The 19,659-nt window shown below is 43.1% G+C and overlaps 1 protein-coding gene across 1 annotated transcript in view; it reads left to right on the forward strand.

Moving 5' to 3' along the window:
* The window catches only part of LOC120056310 (astrotactin-1-like), a 247,741-nt gene that overhangs the window by 199,408 nt on the left and 28,674 nt on the right, over nt 1-19,659 (forward strand). The window contains exons 17-19 of the mRNA XM_039004549.1: nt 6,020-6,288; nt 7,987-8,120; nt 8,255-8,406. Coding sequence (XP_038860477.1) covers nt 6,020-6,288; nt 7,987-8,120; nt 8,255-8,406 — 555 coding nt within the window. The remainder of the gene's footprint in view (nt 1-6,019; nt 6,289-7,986; nt 8,121-8,254; nt 8,407-19,659) is intronic.

The following is a 19,659-nucleotide window of genomic DNA, read 5'->3' on the forward strand; positions in this document are numbered from 1 at the left end:
GAGTGCTGCATCAGATGACCTGGCCTCCACAATCACCCGACCTCAACCCAATTGAGATGGCTTGGGATGAGTTGGACCGCAGAGTGAAGGAAAAGCCGCCAACAAGTGCTCAGCATATGTGGGAACTCCTTCAAGACTGTTGGAAAAGCATTCCAGGTGAAGCTGGTTGAGAGAATGCCAAGAGTGTGCAAAGCTGTTATCAAGGCAAAGGGTGGCTACTTGAAGAATTTAAAATCTAAAATATTTTTTTATTTGTTTAACCCTTTTTGGTTACTACATGATTCCTTATGTGTTATTACATAGTTTTGATGTCTTCACTATTATCCTACTATGTAGAAAATACAACAAAAAAAATAAGAAAAACACTTGAATGAGTAGGTGTGTCCAAACTTTTGACTGGTACTGTATATGGCGCAATTTAGCAATTAGGATTTGTTATCTGTAATGGTTATGATCAATTAGGCAATGTTGCTCACTGTTGGCTTAGGCTTATAGATAAATGCAAAACATTTAAATTTAGTGCAGTTCTTGTGTTCTAAAAATAGATTTCTTTACCATTCGAGTACTCGGGTACTCAGATTTTCTTTGGGTATCGGCAAGAACTCGTACAGTGCAAATGCTAATTCCTAGTCTAGAGTACATTCTTCTCCAATGTTACAGAGGCCTGTGTGAATGAGGCTTTGTGATAACAATTAAAATCAGCTTTTACAGCTCATTTGTCATGTCTTGGCACTGAAACAGCGCTGAAGTGGAACCTAAACCATCTATACGTTTTGATAGGTCAGGTTCAGCGGGAAGACAGATGTGTGGCCTCCAGTTGGGTGGCGATGAGAGGAGGAGAGGTCTCTCTCTCGCTCTCTGTCTCTTTCTCTCTCTCTATTTCCACTGGACCAGTGACCATTAATTTAGGATCCTATCAGTTCGCTGCTGATAGATATTAATTGACTTTTTTCCCCCATGCTCCCTCTTGGCTTAACGAGCTGCTCAGATGTCAGATGGCAATTACAGGGATACTATTTTATCAGCTTAATTACTGATATTTCCTGCCTATTGATTCATCCTCCACAACGAGATTATTATACCGACGGCCTCAGCTGCTCTCTGTCTCTGTGGCCAAACTGAAACACTTAGGAATGTGACCCAAGACATATTTATAATCTCACAGAGTTTACACCAGGTACAATGTCTGCTGTACATAGAAGCTAAAGAGAGAGAGAGAGTGGATCTAGGCTGGCTAGCTATCACATAACAACACTTTACTGAAAACCGCCAAGGCGGGGGAGATAGAGGAGTAGAGAGCAGGGCTGACTGGGCTGGGGTGGTGGTGGTGTGTGTTTGTGTCAAGCTTTGGTGAAGATTGAGGACGAGCTGTGCAGGTTGGTTGCTATGTCAACACAGGGTGACCTCAGTGCGCTTGACAGAATGGGGGCTTGAGAAAGGGACTTGATGTAGCAGTCATCACTTGGCCCCTCTTACTCATTTTGGAGGTCAGACAGATGGGACCCTTGCGAGTTCCTTTTTATAATGAATATATTCTCCCGCAGAGGATGGTGATGGCTTCCTCCTCCGAGTAACAGACAAGACCATCAGGAAGACCATTTTGGGCTTCTGGACCATCAGCAAATATAAGCTACTATCTCTGAATCCAATCTGTACTCCTATAATTAATTTATCTTACTTTATGTCCAAATTAGAACAAACGATAGGTTAACTCTTAGTCAAGTATGATGGATTTGTACAGATGAGTTTAGTGTAGCCATCTTATTTAAATAAGATAATTCATGTTAATATTATGAAGCTTGATTCAATATAAATACTGCTACATTTGCTGAAAACCCAACTTTTTAATGAACCATGAAACAACCTCTTTCATGGAAAGTGATCTAGACATTTCCACAATAAGAGAAAATTCCTCCCTGAACTTTACACAGTTCTCTTTGTCTAAGCCAGAGAAAAAAGGTTCAATAATTCAATATCACTTTTTCTCTGCTGCATGGGGAACATTTTCACAAAATATACTTTATCTCTGTGAAAAGGCAGGTCAAGAATGTATTATTTTGTTACAATAGAAAATGAAAATAAGTTTTGTGTCTATGGGTTTCACTGCCCACTGCAACCTGCCTTTACATTGATCTGTTGTTGTACTCCCTCAGATACTGTTACCGTGCCAGTATATTGCTTTTATAGGTATATCTATTTGGTTGTTTTCCAGGGAGGATGCACAGTTTGGAATTCCATTGAATTGCTTTTTTCAGTTAATTAGTGGAAGTAGCTAAAACTTTAGGACGGCTGCACCCAGCCAGTACCCATGAAGGTCGCCGCGCCCGCCAAACGTGTAAATTATACTGTGGGGTGAATGTTGCCGTGTAATCTGTCCATGAAAATAATGCCAGCTGCCAGCCTCGTGTGGACTGATAAGGCCTCCGACTGCACCTTGCTGGTGAGGAAAAAACAAAACACCACTGTTGAGATCCACAGCAGCTCCCAGGGATACTAACACCAAGTTGCAAACATTTAATTATACTGTACCGCTGTTGCTATGGGGCAACCGCGTCTTGATTCTCTCAGCTTGCTATGAAATGGATGCCTCTGGTATAGATTTAAGTCAGACAAGCCCTTAACGTATAATATTATATTACAGTTAGTCAGAGCCAGTCAAATTGATCTTATCTGTATAAAACCCCCACTGCATCCTCAACCTTTATGGTCTTATGTTTCATGCTGCTTGAGGTACTTTTCTCCCCTGTGAACCTATAAAACACAGGGCCAGCCAAAATAAACCCAATGAATGGCAACATAAATCAGGTTCAGTTCCATGGTGAGAGTTCTTAGGATTCTGGATCTATGGTATCTGAATATCTTGGTACTCAAATAGACTACTATCTGTATGGGTAATGCATTTACTGTACTTTCTGAAGTGGCTCATACACTGCTATTTCTATAATCTCTAAGAATGATTATATAAAGTTTCAGGCCTTTGTTTGTAATGGGTTACAGAGAATGGGTTATAGAGGATGGCAAAATGTCCTAGCAAAGCTCTGCAATAGGAAGATACTATACCTTTGCCTGTTTTGCATTTTATAATACATTTCCCATTATAAAATCAAAAAACTGTCAGGTCCTCCCGCTGTGCACGTATCCTCTGACCATTTGTACAGCTGTGATGCGGCCCCAGTGTAATGTCTCACTTGGAGGCGAATCGTCAGTAAATTGCCTTCAATTCAGACCTTTGCAAACTCACAGGCCTGCCTAACACACCAACGTATTGAGAGGTGTTGGTGGGATTTGAAGACAGACGCATTAGTCCCCTTCAACTTCCATGAACAAGATGTCACTAATGTGGGGCGTCCGTGGGCAGGCCCAATCAACGGTAAATAAACGCAGGCACTCTCACCTGCGCTGCACAGTGCCGTGGCTACAGCTTCTATTAAGGGCCAGAGAGGTCTGTCAGCTAAGCCCATTTCCACCCAACCATCTAAAGTGCAGGGATAAATCAAACTTCAGAATGATTGAAAGGCTTGCTGGCCAAGTAGGCTGGAGTGAGTGAAGGCATAGGTTTACTATTAGCATGTAAATACTGTTTTACTAGCCCAGATGTCAGGCCATCCATATGGTTTATGTAGTCCCATTGAGAGCTTCAACCCTTCCATACCTGCTTGCTCGGTAGGTATTGACTGGTGGAAAAAGGTATCCACCATCCACTGTATTAGCAATCAGGTCGAATATCACAGTGGATTGCCACTCAGAGTGAGAGTCTGCTTTATTGCAATTTACTTAGCTGTGTATAGGTGGAGCAAAGTGTGCCACTGCGAATTATCTAGTACAAGCGACATCTGCCTGGGAAGATTTGCCTGTCACAGAGATTTGTTTAAGTGCTCCGCTGTATTACGTTCCTGGCCGGGTTGCACTGTGCAGCAGTGTTGCTTTCTGGAGGCACCACATGGTTGACTGCATGTAGTCAGATTTTAGTGATCTATTTCAAGCAGTATAAATATATTTTTAAACTCCCGTTGATATGATTTGTGTATGCTCTCTATTGCCTGGTAGCTCAACTGTATATTTTAATGTGGTGATGTATAAATCAGCTAGAAATCATAATAACAAGGTTTTTATTAGCATCCATCTCCACAAAATGTAAGAGGTTCTCCTATCAGTTCCTCCCTTAGTATGGTGTACAAAATAATCTGCAGTCATATGATCAATAGTTTTTTATATCCTGCAATGCTACTAGAAACACTATAGCATCACCTAGTGTTTATCAGAGGGCATTTCTCTACGTGGGAGGCAAAGTACTGTATCCCTGGAACACCAACTCTTCCGGGGTGATGACATATTCTGTGTTCTATATCGTGTCTCATAATCTTCTAATCTTCACCTTCCCAACATCTGGTAATTGGTACCGATCTGACTGTCAGAAACAGGAAGCATACATTTTTGATTCAAAGTGCTGATAGGTGGGCTGCAGATGACAAGATTTACCTCAGCTTTCTCATCCTGAGACCCTTTCCAAAGTGAATGGAATTTAATGGATGTTTTCTCCTTTCCTTGAAAGCGAGTTGTCTTTGCAGCATCATCTTGATATTCATTATGTTTGTCTCATAACTGTCTGTGTGATGAGGTAAAGCAATATGTCAAAGTAAATTGGTGTGTGTATGCATGCGTGCGTGACATATGTGTGTGTGCACGTAAGAGTGAGAGAGAGTGTTTAAAATGTATGTGTCGTTGTGTGTTCATTATTTCTGATTCTCCATCCTGAGGACAAAAATCATAATTTATTTATACAGAAGGATTCACTGGGTTGATTTCCCTACGCATCACATTTTATCTCAGAGCCTAGAAGTTCAGGACATCCTCCAAACTCGGCCACCGTTAATATCCTGCCTGCCCTGAAAATGTTCAGACGTGACCTGAGTCTCACCAGCCGTGTTTGACGTGGACAAAGTCCATGCTATGGCTCCAGGCACAGACCCTCACTTCCTACTTCTGTCCGATTAATCAAGCACTGTCACTGGCCACAGAGGGCCACCGCCACTGTACCCCTCAGGCCTGAACATGGTTGTGTCCCAAATGAGTTTTTTGACCGGAGTCCCCATTGGGCTCTGGTCAATAGAGCACTAAATAGGTAATAGGGTGCCATTTGGGACGATGACCATGTGGACGACCGTCGACCCACCAGAGGTCCAGCTTGTCACGACTTGATGAAGACTGACGTGCTCTGGTAGTTGATCATCAGCATTTACATACATGATATGAAAAGCTGTGCTTCATCACTCAAACTGCCACAGGCCCGGATCAAACGCCCATGACAAGCCCACCATTGCCATGCGTGTCACACTTTGAGGACAATGTGATCTATGAATAACAATGTGCAAACCCCATCTTTCTGATCATATCTAATGTGCCTTACTGTCCTCTTGTTTGATTGATGGCCATGTGCTTTTATTCATTCACATGCAACAAAGTGCAGTGTATACTGATTTAGTTGTATATCTCATTCTATGATAGGGACTACATTATGTGCTAGAGCAAAGAGGTGACTGTCTGTTTCTCCCCCTCACCCTGTTGGCTCATGAAGCCATGTTTAATTTCATCAAAACCAGCTCTCAGCAACTGGCTATTCCCTAGTTTGCTTTTGAGCTTTTAAATTGCCTGTGTATGCACACGACTCAGCAGAATGAAGGAATGGTAACCTGAACCCTTTTTAAGATAAAAAGTGCCAAAGCTTTGCATTTAATAACGCAAGAGATGTCTTTGAAGATGCCAGTACTGCCCTAAGTGCATTTGAGAGGACAGCATAATAAATGGAACTAAATGCAGTGCCAGTTTTGAGGGAAATGCAATGCACATGTGGATATACCCAATATACTGCATATCACATTTTGTTTTTAAAACTAACACCAATAACTTCTCTATTTCAGGAAAAGATGACATGATTTCAAATGTTGTTTCTAACAATATGTATTATTCAACAAATGATTATATCCAAATCCCACAGTAACTATAACTATGCCCTTTTCAGGGAATTCCCCATCAGAAGAGTCAGAGGAGCGTGACAAGGAGCCCCGAACCCTGACCTACCCAGCGTACATCGCCAGCCTGCTGGACTCTGGTGCCAAGCGCATGGCGGCGGGGGTTCGCATGGACTGCAGCAGCCAGGGCCAGTGCCCGTACTCCTGCCACCTCTGCCACATGAGCCCTGGGCCTGGGCGTCCAGCCGAGCCTGTCCTGCTCCAGATCACTAAGGCCGCCCCGCTCTACGAGCTGGTCTCCAACAACCACACCTACCAGGTACAGAAAGCTTTCACTGAAAACCTTGGTTTACCCCCATTTTAGCAGTCCCAGACACATTTTCAGGAGTGGATTCCTAAAAGCGTAAATAAAGTAGTGATACTTTAAGAGCAGTGTGCAAATTATTTCCATGCATAAAACCTCAGATTTGCTTTTCCAATTTTGAATTTAGAGCATAAAAGAACATTCACCACCAATATTTAAATGTAAATTGATACATTCAATCATGCAGCGAGAGAAGCCCTTGGTTTGGTTACCTGTAATGATGTACGCTGAGAGTCAGGAAGCAAGTTCAGGGAGTGAATACATTTAATTAATAAATTAACAAATCAAGAAAAACAAACAGCGCACTGACATGAAACAGCAACAATGACGACTGGGGAAGAAACCAAAAGGGAGTGACATGAAGGGCAGGTAATCAAGGAGGTGATGGAGTCCAGGTGAGTGTCATTCTGCGAGTTATGCCGGTGACAGGTGTGCGCCCTAATGAGCAGCCTGTTGACCTAGAGGCCAGAGAGGGAGCACACGTGACAGTACCCCCTCCCTGATGTGCGGTACCAGCCGCAGGACCCCGACCAAGATGACGATCCCGGGGATCAGGAGCGGACCGGTCACCTCTGCTAAGGTGCAGGATCCTGTCGATCCGGCTGAGGCGTGGGAGCATGACGACCTAGAGCGCCGGGGAGAGAGCATACGTGACAGTACCCCTTCCCCGGCATGTTCGGCTCCAGCCGCAGGACGCTAACCACATGAACGATCCCGGGGCTCCTGTGCGGACCGGTCGCCTCCGCTGAGGTGCAGAAACCTGATGAGCCGGCTGAGGAGTGAGAGCCTGATGAGCCGGCTGAAACCTCCCCGGTTGCCTCAGTTGAGGCACGGGAACCTGTTCATCCAGTTTAGGCATGGGAATCTATCGAACCCGCTGAGGCCTCCCAGGTAGCTCCGGCTCCAACACCCGGGATCGTCCCTGTGGTTGGCGTCCTGCGGCTGGAGCCGAACGCGCCGGGGAGGGGGTACTGTCACGTGCGCTAGGTCTCTAGGTCACCATGCTCCCGCGCCTCAGCTGGATCGACAGGTTCCCGCACCTTAGCAGAGGGGAACGTCATCTTGGTCGTCGTCCTGCGGCTGGAGCCACGCATCGGGGAGGGGGTACTGTTACGTGTGCTCCCTCTCCGGCCTCTAGGTCACCAGGCTGCTCGTTATGGCGCACACCTGTCACCATCGTTACGCGCATCAGTGCATTATGACACTCACCTGGACTCCATCACCTCCTTGATTACCTTCCCTATATCTGCCACTCCCTTTGGTTCCTTCCCCAGGCGTCATTGTTTCTGTTTCAGTTTCCTGTCTGTGCATTGTTCGTGTTTTTTGTTTTGTATTATGTTTAATTTATTTTTAAAACACTTACTCCCTGAACTTGCTTCCCGACTCTCAGCGCACATCGTTACAGTACCGCAGCAAAACACCTATGCGAGATGTTTGACAATAGCGGTCGCAACAAGAGAAGCTGCTCTCCGACAAAGATGTTGTGAAATTGTGTAGTGTATGCTGGACATAAGCCTACATCAATATGTCAGATGGCAAACGGTAAGCTAGAGGATGATTGCATGACCCCCTAGGGGGGCAGATCATATTGATGTCTAGACTCAGGCTGGGTGTTATTGACAGTGTTTGCTCCATCCTCCTGTCTCTTTGCAGGCACTGCAGGAGGCCATGATGAGCATGCTGTGGTGTTCTGGGAAAGGTGATGTAATCGATGACTGGTGCCGTTGTGACTCAAGTGCATTCGGGACAGATGGACTGCCAACATGTGCCCCTCTCCCTCAGCCTAGGTGAGTCACTCAAAACATTCTGTATACTCGACTTGATAAACACAAGTAAGATTGCATGTATTGATATCTAAAGATGAGCTTGTCTTGTCATGATTTTCTGAGTTAGTTAGGTAACTCTTTTTATTGTCTCCCAGGCTCAGGTTGTCCCACTCCTATGAGCCCAGCAGTTCATTGGTCATCGTGGAATGGAATCACACTGAGCCACCAATCGGGGTGCGGATCGTGGATTACCTCATTAGCCAGGAGAAAGTGACAGAGAGGACAGACCACTCCAAAATGGAGACAGGTACATCCCTTCTCTGTTTCAGTTTTGAGGATGTATGGTATTTACGTTCCTTTCATACAGTATGTCCATGTATAAATACAAAAATAGCTGTGCATGGTTGCTAAATGTTGAGGCAAGGAAAGGAAACCTCTAACTATATGTTACCACAGTAAAATTCCAGATTCTTATATTAATGATTTAGATTTGTTATTATTGTAGTTTTGCATATAACCACAAGATGGTGGTCAATGCTAACAATAGTGTGGTCTGCATTTTAGATTTCTTGAGTTAACAATTACTAAATGTGCAAAGTAGTGGAGTGCATCACACATGTTCTAGTGCTGAATCATCTTCATCTGTCACTTCATCACACAGAGAAAAGTATATCAAATAATTAAATAAGATGATTTTAAGATAAAAATAGAATGGCAAAGCTGTAAAACATCCTAAATATAAACCATAAACTTTGTGAATATCATTGGTGTTTAATATGAGGGTTTCCGCATGAAATCCCCTTTAAATATATGTGTTTATTAACAAACTTTTATGTATTTTACTATGTCAATATGGATTTGGTGTGAATGTTTTGGCATCAAAAGGGTGGCAGTTGTGAAAAAGTCAATAGTTGGAAGAGTTGCAGAATTAATTCAAAATAATGGCATTTTTGATTAGGTGCTTTTTTCATTAATTAGGCTATTTTCTTTTGAACAATATGGTTTATCTACTAGAAACTCATGGAAAATATGGATACAGATATAATAAATTAATACTATGTACAGTTGAAGTCAGAAGTTTACATACTAACTTGACTGTGCCTTTAAACAGCTTGGAAAATTCCAGGAAATTATGTCATGGCTTTAGAAGCTTCTGATATGCCAATTGACATAATTTGAGTCAATTGGAGGTGTACCTGTGTATGTATTTCAAGGCCTACCTTCAAACTCGGTGCCTCTTTGCTTGACATCATGGGAAAATCAAAAGAAATCAGCCAAGACCTGAGCAATTTCCAAACGCTTGAAGGTACCACGTTCATCTGTACAAACAATAGTATGCAAGTATAAACACCATGGGACCACGCAGCCGTCATACCGCTCAGGAAGGAGACGCGCTCTGTCTCCTAGAGATGAACGTACTTTGGTGCGAAAAGTGCAAATCAATCCCAGAACAACAGCAAAGGACCTTGTGAAGATGCTGGAGGAAACAGGTACAAAAGTATCTATATCCACAGTAAAACGAGTCCTATATCGACATAACCTGAAAGGCCGCTCAGCAAGGAAGAAGCCACTGCTCCACAACCGCCATAAAAAGCCAGACTACGGTTTGCAGGGACAAAGATTGTACTTTTTGGAGAAATGTCCTCTGGTCTGATGAAACAAAAATAGAACTGTTTGGCCATAATGACCATCGTTATGTTTGGAGGAAAAAGTGGGAGGCTTGCAAGCCGAAGAACACCATCCCAACAGTGAAGCACGGCGGTGGCAGCATCATGTTGTGGGCGTGCTTTGCTGCAGGAGGGACTGGTGCACTTCACAAAATAGATGGCATCATGAGGCAGGAAAAATATGTGGATATATTGAAGCAACATCTCAAGACATCAGTCAGGAAGTTAAAGCTTGGTCGCAAATGGGTCTTCCAAATGGACAATGACCCCAACCATACTTCCAAAGTTGTGGCAAAATGGCTTAAGGACAACAAAGTCAAGGTATTGGAGTGGCCATCACAAAGCCCTGACCTCAATCCTGTAGAAAATGTGTGGGCAGAACAGACAAAGCGTGTGCATACAAGGAGGCCTACAAACCTGACTCAGTTACATCAGCTCTGTCAGGAGGAATTCACCCAACTTATTGTGGGAAGCTTGTGGAAGGCTACCCGAAACGTTTGACCCAAGTTAAACAATTTAAAGGCAATGCTACCAAATACTAATTGAGTGTTTGTAAACTTCTGACCCACTGGGAATGTGATTAAATAAATAAAAGCTGAAATAAATAATTCTCTCTACTATTATTCTGACATTTCACATTCTTAAATTAAAGTGGTGATCCTAACTGACCTAAGACAGGGATTTTTACTTGAAATTAAATGTCAGGAATTGTGAAAAACTGAGTTTAAATGTATTTGGCTAAGGTGTATGTAAACTTCCGACTTCAACTGTATATATATATTTTTTTTTTCTTTTTAGTTATTCAAGTATGTATTACCGACACTATCATAGCTTGCCATAGAAAAATTACTGACGATTCTGGTATTTTTGCAATCATAAGCAAGTCCCATTCCAGGAAACTCTGGATGAGTGCTTTTCTAGCAAGGGATAAGTGGACTGCTTCCACACAGACCCTATTGGCTTTTCTACTGTTTCAAGTTGCTGTAATTACCATAATGGACTGGTTGTTTTCACCAAAAGTCTAGCTGGGGAGTCCTGTGCAGTCTCAACTTATTTCCCGAGCAATGGCCCTTCAGCCCACCCTGGATTCACTTATAGCATCCCATTTTAAGCTTGAAATAGGTTGCTTTTCTGGCAAACATATGATGACAAAAAATGATTGACCGATGAAACTGATTAGGCTGACATACTGAAAATGACCCATAAGATACACATGGCTCAAAACTATAAGTGTTTTTAAATCTTTGTGGATTGATTGCTTCAAAGCACACACCTTGAATGTCAAATATAGGTTGTGGAATGGAACTCTGCAGACAGTAGGCTACAGATCTTGGACCACCTAGGGGCAGAGGAAAGATATCTGGTCATCAAGATGGCGCTGATAGAGATGGCAGCTTCGCTTCTAGTCCTTAGGAAACTGTGCAGTATTTTTTTAAATTTCTTATTTCTTATTTTGTTAGCCCAGAAAATCTTGTGTTATTACATACAATCGGGAAGAACTATTGGACATCAGAGAGACGTCAACTTACCTGCACTACGACCAGGACAACGACTTTCCCAAAGCGGATCCTTTGTGTGCACCTCCAAGGGCATTTGAACTGATTCCAGAGGCCGACCCAAAACAACGCCGCCGGAGGAGAAGGTGACGGAGCAGTCTTCTAATGAGGCTTCAGATGCGCGCACACCAAGCACCGCTTCCGAGTATATTACTCGCTAATGTCCAGTCCCTAGTTAACAAAGTCGACGAAATCAGGGTAACAGTTGCTTTCCAGAGATATCCGGGATTGTAACATACTCTGTTTCACGGAAACATGGCTAGCTGGGGACATGCTGTCGGAGTCCATACAGACAATGGGATTTTCAGTGCATCGCACCAACAGGAATAAACATCTCTCTGGTAAGAAGAAGGGTATGTTTCATGATTAACGACTCATGGTGTAATTGTAACATACAGGAACTCAAGTCCATTTGTTCACCTGACCTAGAATTCCTCACAATGAAATGCCGACCGTATTATCTCCCAAGAGAACACTCCTCGGTTATTGTCACAGTCGTGTATATGCCCCCGCAAGCGAATACCAAGACGGCCATCAAGGAACTTCACTGGACTTTATGCAAACTGGAAACCATATATCCTGAGGCTGCATTTATTGTAGCTGGGGATTTTAACAAAGCTAATTTTAGAACAAGGCTACCTAAATTCTATCAGCATATTGATTGCGGTACTCGAGCGAGTAACATGCTCAACCATTGCTACTCTAACTTCCGCGATGCATACAAGGCCCTCCCCCGCCCTCCTTTTGGCAAATCTGACCTAGGTCTATCCAACGCTGGTCTGACCAATCGGATTCCACGATTCAAGATTGCTTTGATCATGTGGACTCGGATATGTTCCGGGTAGCCTCAGATAATAACAGTGACGTATATGCTGACTCGGTGAGCGAGTTTATAAGGAAGTGTATAGAAGATGTTGTACCCACTGTGACTATTAAAACCTTCCCTAACCAGAAACCGTGGAATGATGGCAGAAATCACGTACCACTGCATTTAATCATGGCAAGGCCACTGGAAATATGACTGAATACAAACCGTGTAGTTATTCCCTCCGTAAGGCAATCAAACAAGCAAAGTGTCAGTATGGAGACAAAGTGGAGTCGCCATTCAACAGCTTAAACACGAGACGTATGTGGCAGGGTCTACAGACAATCAAGGATTACAAAAATAAAACCAGCCCTGTCGTGGACATCGACGTCTTGCTTCCAGACAAATTAAACAACTACTTTTCTCACTTTGAGGACAATACAGTGCCACCGACGCGGCTCGCTACCAAGGACTGTGGCCTCTCCTTCTCCGTGGCCGACGTCAGTAAAACATTTAAACGTGTTAACCCTCGCAATGCTGCCGCCCTAGCCACATCCTCAGAGCATGCGCAGACCAGCTGACTGGTTTGTTTATGCACATATTCAATCAATCCCTATCCCGGTATGCTGTCCCCAAATGCTTCAAGATGACCACCATTGTCCCTGATCCCAAGAAAGCTAAGGTAACTGAACTAAATGGCTATCGCCCCATAGCACTCACTTCTGTCATCATGAAGTGCTTAGAGAGACTAGTCAAGGAGCATTTCACCTCCACCCTACCTGTCACCCTAGACCCATTTCAATTTGCTTACCGCCCCAATAGGTCCACAGACGATGCAATCGCCATCACATTGCACAGTGCGCTATCCCATCTGGACAAGAGGAATACCTATGTAAGAATGCTGTTCATTGTCTACAGCTCAGCATTCAACACCATAGTACCCTCCAAACTCGTCATTAAGCTTGAGACCCTGGGTCTCGACCCCGCCCTGTGCAACTGGGTCCTGAACTTCCTGACGGGCCGCCCCCAGGTGGTGAAGGTATCTCCACTCCACTGATCCTCAACACTGGGGCCCCACAAGGGTGCATTCTCAGCCCTCTCCTGTACTCCCTGTTCACCCACGACTGCGTGGCCATGCACACCTCCAACTCAATCATCAAGTTTGCAGACGACACAACAGTGGTAGGCTTGATTACCAACAACGACGAGGCAGCCTACAGGGAGGAGGTGAGGGCCCTCGGAGTGTGGTGTCAGGAAGATAACCTCTCACTCAATGGAGAAGGTGGAAAGTTTTATTAAGTTCCTCAGTGTACATATCACCGACAAACTGAAATGTTCACGCATACAGACAGTGTGTTGAAGAAGGCGCAACAGCACCTCTTCAACCTCAGAAGGCTGAAAAAAATGTGGCTTGTCACCAAAAACTCTCACTAACTTTTACAGATGCACAATTGAGAGTATCCTGTCGGGTTTTATCACTGCTTGGTACGGCAACTGCACCTTCTCACAACTGCAAGGCTTTCCAGAGGGTGTTGCGGTCTCCTACATCTACAGGACATCTACAGCACCCGATGTCACAGGAAGGCAAAAAAGATCATCAAGGACAATAACCACCCGAGGCACTGCCTGTTCACCCCGCTTCCATCCAGAAGGCGAGGTCAGTAAAGGTGCATCAAAGCTGGGACAGAGAGATTGAAAAACAGCTTCTATCTCAAGGTCATCAGATTGTTAAATAGCCACCACTAGCACAGAGAGGCAGCTGCCTACCTACCAACTTGATACCATTAGCCACTTTAATAAACGGAACACAAGTCACTTTAATAATAATGCCACTTTAAGAATGTTTACATATCTCGCATTACTCATCTCATATGTATATAATGTATACTGTATCCTTCACAATCTATTGCATCTCAGCCGCTCTGTCACTGCTCATCCATATATTTTATAGTTATATATTCTTATCCCATTCCTTTACTAGATTGTGTGTATTAGGTTTTGTTGTGGAATTTGTTAGATATTAGGTTTTGTTGTTAGATACTGCTGCACTGTCGGATCTAGAAGCATAAGCATTTCGCTACACTCGTAATAACATCTGCTAACCATGTGTTTGTGACCAATAAAATTGGATTTGAAAGAAACATTGTCGTAACGAGTGATTCTGATTTAAGCATTCAGTCACCTGTCAGATTAAACCCCAAAAATCATGTGGTAAATAACCTTCAGATGAACCTACTATAACTCCAAAGATCCTTGCTGGGCCTCTTCCCTCTGGAAATGTGCTCTCTGTTGTACAGGTGTTATCTATCTAGAACATATTAAATGTTTCTTCGGCTGTCCCCATAGGAGAACCCTTTGAAGAACCCATTTTGGTTTGAGGCAGAACCCTTTTTGGATCTAGGTAGAACCCTTTTGGGTTCTATGTAGAACCCTGTCCATAACGTAATAGGATTTAATCTTATAGCTACACTTCTAACGTATGCATTTTGTTTGGCGAAAACCCTTATGTTGCACGGGATTAAATAACCATCTCTATAGGTCTATTTGTATAATGAAGTATTGAACTTGAATACAAGTGCATAATATATTTTGGTTCCAATATAATGTCATCTAGCCTGTCTTGATGTGAACAGGTTAAATTTAGTAATAATTGAAAGTGACATTGATTACTTGGCACCACCAACCAAAACAGAACAAATCAACCGAGATATACAGATGGCCGTGTTTTTTATCGATCAATTTTTTTTTCTGTTTTAGATTGATGATGAATAATCTGATGTGTTTTGCACCTGTTGCATATCCCACGTTATCCAGTTGATACAGTGCCACACAGTGATACATATTGTTATTGACGTTTCACATAATGTGTCTTTACACAGATCCTCATGTCTGATTGCGCTATATGGCCCTCAGTCTTTAGAGTCATTCATCCATATCCAAAGGGGATATTTACTTTCCCTGTCCAGTTTATTCAAGCTATACTGCTCATCTCAAACCCCGACATCAAAATGTTGTGGCCGATTACAACCAAAATAACATAATGTTATATCAAGTCCAAATGTGGGACTGTGAAAAAGTGATCGATGAGGTGCTATTGCAAGGGCTAAGACTTACTGGAAGGGAAGACAGTTTTTTTTTGGTCTTACTGTGGACTTAAACCCTTCATCTCTGTTAGGCCTGGATTTGAATGTGATTCAAAACAGCTTCTATGCAGTGTTTACTGGAAAGATCGGAACAGATTCCATGGAATATTCAAAAAGATGACTACATAATCTTATCCCTCATTTTGTAAAGACTCATAAGAAAAGTATGGGGGATTTTTTTCCATTTTTCAAAAGAGAACTTGGACAACCGTTTCCTTCATTTACACAAAGCAACTGAGTGTTCCTCACATTGTACTGTACGCTGGTCACTTTCGTGCTTCCCGTCGCCTCGGATTACATGACCATATATTGTAGCTAGATACATACTGTATAATATATCATAGCTAATGATTGTAGTCCGGCCCTCTGGACAGGGGCTGGTTGTGTGCTAATCTTACACATAATGGGATTCAGGCACACAACTTGACATCATAGCCCTCTCCCAGATGTTTAAGTTGACTAAATCGGAAGTCTGCTTTTAGTCATCACCCACGGGCCAGACTCCCTGAGATCACCCAATAACGACAGGGTTTATTCAGGGGTCAGTGGGACATGACATCCAATCCGTAAACAGATTACTCACACCCATGTGCCACACTTCCTCCCTGGCAGGACAATAGAGCAAGGAGAGCTCCTGAAAGGGATGAATGTTTCCACCGAGCGCTTTGGCGGCCGATGAGCTCACCTCATCTGTTAGGCAAGGTCAGGTGCCAGGGCAGGTGCATCACAGAAGCTGGCACAGTCTCTAGGCGGCTTCATAGACCCACACATACCCAGAGATCAAAAGTCCAGCTGTGAGTAGCATAGAAACTGGCCCCACACCTAGGTAGGGTCAAACTCAGACAGAGTTCAAGGGGCTAAGGTCTTTACTGAAGCACACAGTGTAATGACATATGGTCATGGATCTAATGTATACATTAAACTTGTGAAAATGAAGTGTGTCTGGCTTTGGCTATACAGCATGGAAGGAACTCACCTTCCTATAAAATCCAGTCTAGTGATTTTGTGTTTCCTATCCTTCAAGTGTGGCCCAGATGGCATATGCCCATGTGGCACGAAGCCTCAGCCACATCTGGAACGATACCCGGGGTTACTGCCACCTTTATATCAATTTACAGTATGTAAACAGTGGCTTTAATCCCAGATTCAAGACAGGAAAACTAATGTCCTCAGACTTTGGATGCCCTTTCCAATAAGCTTTACATGGTGAATTGTACAGGCCTATAATTTAACAAAATTGAAGACTGCTTGGTTCAATGAAACTCCACTACCGTCCATTATTGCCACCCATGTTGTGGCTCCAGACCAGATGTAACACATTTGATTTTGTCTATTTAAGTTTAGTCTTGATGGTCTAGTTTACTGCAAAATGGTAATCACAACAAACAACAAACGTTGATGAGGCGAGAGATGTCAAACATAGCAATGCCACAAAAACAACCCTTGAGCTCATAATCACTGTCAAGCTGAGCTCTGACAAGTGGCAACACCACACTCAATTCCCAGACAAATATTTACTTTACAAATGAAGTTGAAAGTCTGTGGTCCAGAAGGGATATTAGGAGAGCCAAGAGACGACGGCGTCCCCACAGCAGAGGGGGAGTTGGACCGCACCATCAAACAACCATGTGTTACATGCAAACAAAAGTCATGAAAAAAACACACAGATGTCAGGCCCGCCATCCTAACATGTAGGGAGACCATTAGAAAATGGTATGGACTGCTGTTGCAGCCACTCAGAAACATGATTAATGCAAGTGTGGTGTGGTGAGGCTCTATGCATGGCAGGAATTTTTGAGCTAGAGGAAAGACAATTATCTCTAACTGTTGGATTGAAAGGATTATCATAAGCATACACTACACAACAGTATATGGATACCCCTTCAAATGAGTGGATTTGGCTATTTCAACCACTCCTGTTGTATCAAACAGAGCACACAGCCATGAAATCTCAAAACATCAACATTGGCAGTAGAAGAGCTCAGTGACTTTCAACGTGGCACCGTCATAGGATGCCACCTTTCCAAAGTCAGTTTGTAAAATGTCTGCCCTGCTAGAGCTGCTCCAGTCAACTGTAAGTGCTGTTATTGTGAAGTGGAAATGTCTAGGAGCAACAATGGCTCAGCCGCGATGTGGCAGGCCACACAAGTTTACAGAATGGGACCACTGAGTGCAGAAGCGCATAGCGAATAAAAATCACTACCGAGCTCGTGAGCTTCATGAAATGTTATTTTTTGCCCCATCTCATTCTCCTCTCAACCAAATCACTTTTACATAAAGTGGGACCCTAAAAACATTATGCATTATGTAATGCCTCCCAAAATGTATGATTAATACATTGTCATTAATCAGAAATCAACTGGGTTTCATCTTTGTAATGCGACCCAACTGTGTAATTGCCATTTTGAATGCTTTTTGGACATCATATTTGGAGTTTGGCAAATCTCAGATTCAGCTTTGGAACACACACAAGTTCAAGTGCTATCAGCTTCGGTTCAGTATTGAAATTTTCCCTTTTGCCCGATTTCAAGAACAGACGATTTATCCCATCTCTAAGGCCATAATCGAAAGTAATGCAGTATAAATCGCAAGCGGTTCTATGACGTAGATGGCAGAGGCAGTGTTCTTATCAAAGGCTTTTTTGTGAGAAAGTCTACGCAGATTGAAGCGTTCTTCCTCCCTCTCTCCAAGAAACTTCACTTTTAAAAATGACACCCCCTCCTACCCCACTTCAAATAGGGCTTTATTTCCTCTATTGCTCTGAAAAAGACAATGCGTTCTGTTGCAGAACAAGTCTGTTAATCATTTTTCACTGGGAAGTGCCAAGAAGCAATTCTTTAGAAACTGTTGTTGTCCATCTCTTGCCTTCTGTTCATCAAAGTAGACAAGATCCAGATGTTATTTGTTGAGTCTTTACGGAGCTGCCAAATCTGCTGGTACCTAGCAGTTGCTGTTTTAATACAACTGGTCAAATTCCTAGCGTTTTGGATATTAGAATTTATGCGATGGATTAGATCATTATCAGGTTACATTTTTTACCTGTTTATTGAACAAAAGATTATCTGTGTGTGACAGGTTTAAGGTTTTTCACTCTCTGTCATTCCCTTTAAAATCACTCACTTTCATCAAAGAATTGCAGACACTGTCAAGTTCAGAATCTGCACCTTAGCAGAATCAATGTTTATGTTAATATGGTGATGATTGAGACCCAAGTTGGAGATTAAATGTGACACTACAGAAGTGAAAACATTGTTAAAATTCTCCAGGACCATAATACTGATATCTAATGTGCCAAAGTAAACTCCATCTCTCGTGATCCTTCTTCATCAATCTATTCATGGGTTGACCCAGAAGTAGGGCTGCTGCGGGGTCAAAGGGTGCAACTGACCCAGGGCCCACCAACGACAATGTACCAAAGAAACCTTATTTAACACTATAAAACATGGCAAAATGTATATATACATAAATGCAACATGTAAAGTGTTGATCCCATGTTTCATGAGCTGAAATAAGTTATCCCAGAAATGTTCCAAATGCACAAAAAACATTTCTCTAAAATGTTTAGTCTTTGCCAAGATACAGTTGAAGTCAGAAGTTTACTTAGACCTTAGCCAAATACATTTAAACTGTTTTTCACAATTCCTGATGTTACGTAAGCCTCTAGGAAGAGGGAACAAAACACCCTGCTGCAACTCAACTCCCCGTGGAGTGAAAGAGGTATGGGATTGTAGGTGCGAGCAAGGATGACAAAGGCAGAGATGGGTATCGTTTACAGGGAATTTATTCCGTCACACGGTAATTTTGGGGAAAGGGGGCTGGACGGAACCAAAGCAAAGAAAGTAAATGTCAAAGCCCCCTCTCCTACCTTACCTGTCTACCCATCTTAGCACCACCTGGTGCGCTAGCCAAAATGCAGTGGGTGGTCTGCCCAGGTCTTACCTAGTGTGTATAGACAGTAAATACTACGGATTATGTATGCCCGCAGGCCTCTTGCCTATGCACTCCCTAGGTGCCTTCCCCTTCCTAGGTGCCTTCCCCTTCCCCCCTGGGAACAAATTAAACAGAATAATACAAACACTTTCTATAATCAAAACCAGTCCTTTTGTCATAGACATACCTTAGTAGGACCGGCTACAAAATACTGGCAACAAATTATACCTCTGCGCAACAACCTACAGAGGACATACAAGAAGCTCTCTCTGAGCCACAACCAATACAGGATATAACAATACGCTCTTTCTAAGAAACAACCAACACAGGCTATCACCCTCAGCAACAATCACAGAACATAACCATCAGCTCTATCTGAGAAACAACCAACACAGGATATCACCCTCAGCTCTCTTCTGAGCAACAGAACACTGGCATATATAGCTGGAGAAGGAGTCT

Source organism: Salvelinus namaycush, chromosome 11, assembly GCF_016432855.1.
Source record: "Salvelinus namaycush isolate Seneca chromosome 11, SaNama_1.0, whole genome shotgun sequence".
NCBI classification, from domain to species: domain Eukaryota; kingdom Metazoa; phylum Chordata; class Actinopteri; order Salmoniformes; family Salmonidae; genus Salvelinus; species Salvelinus namaycush.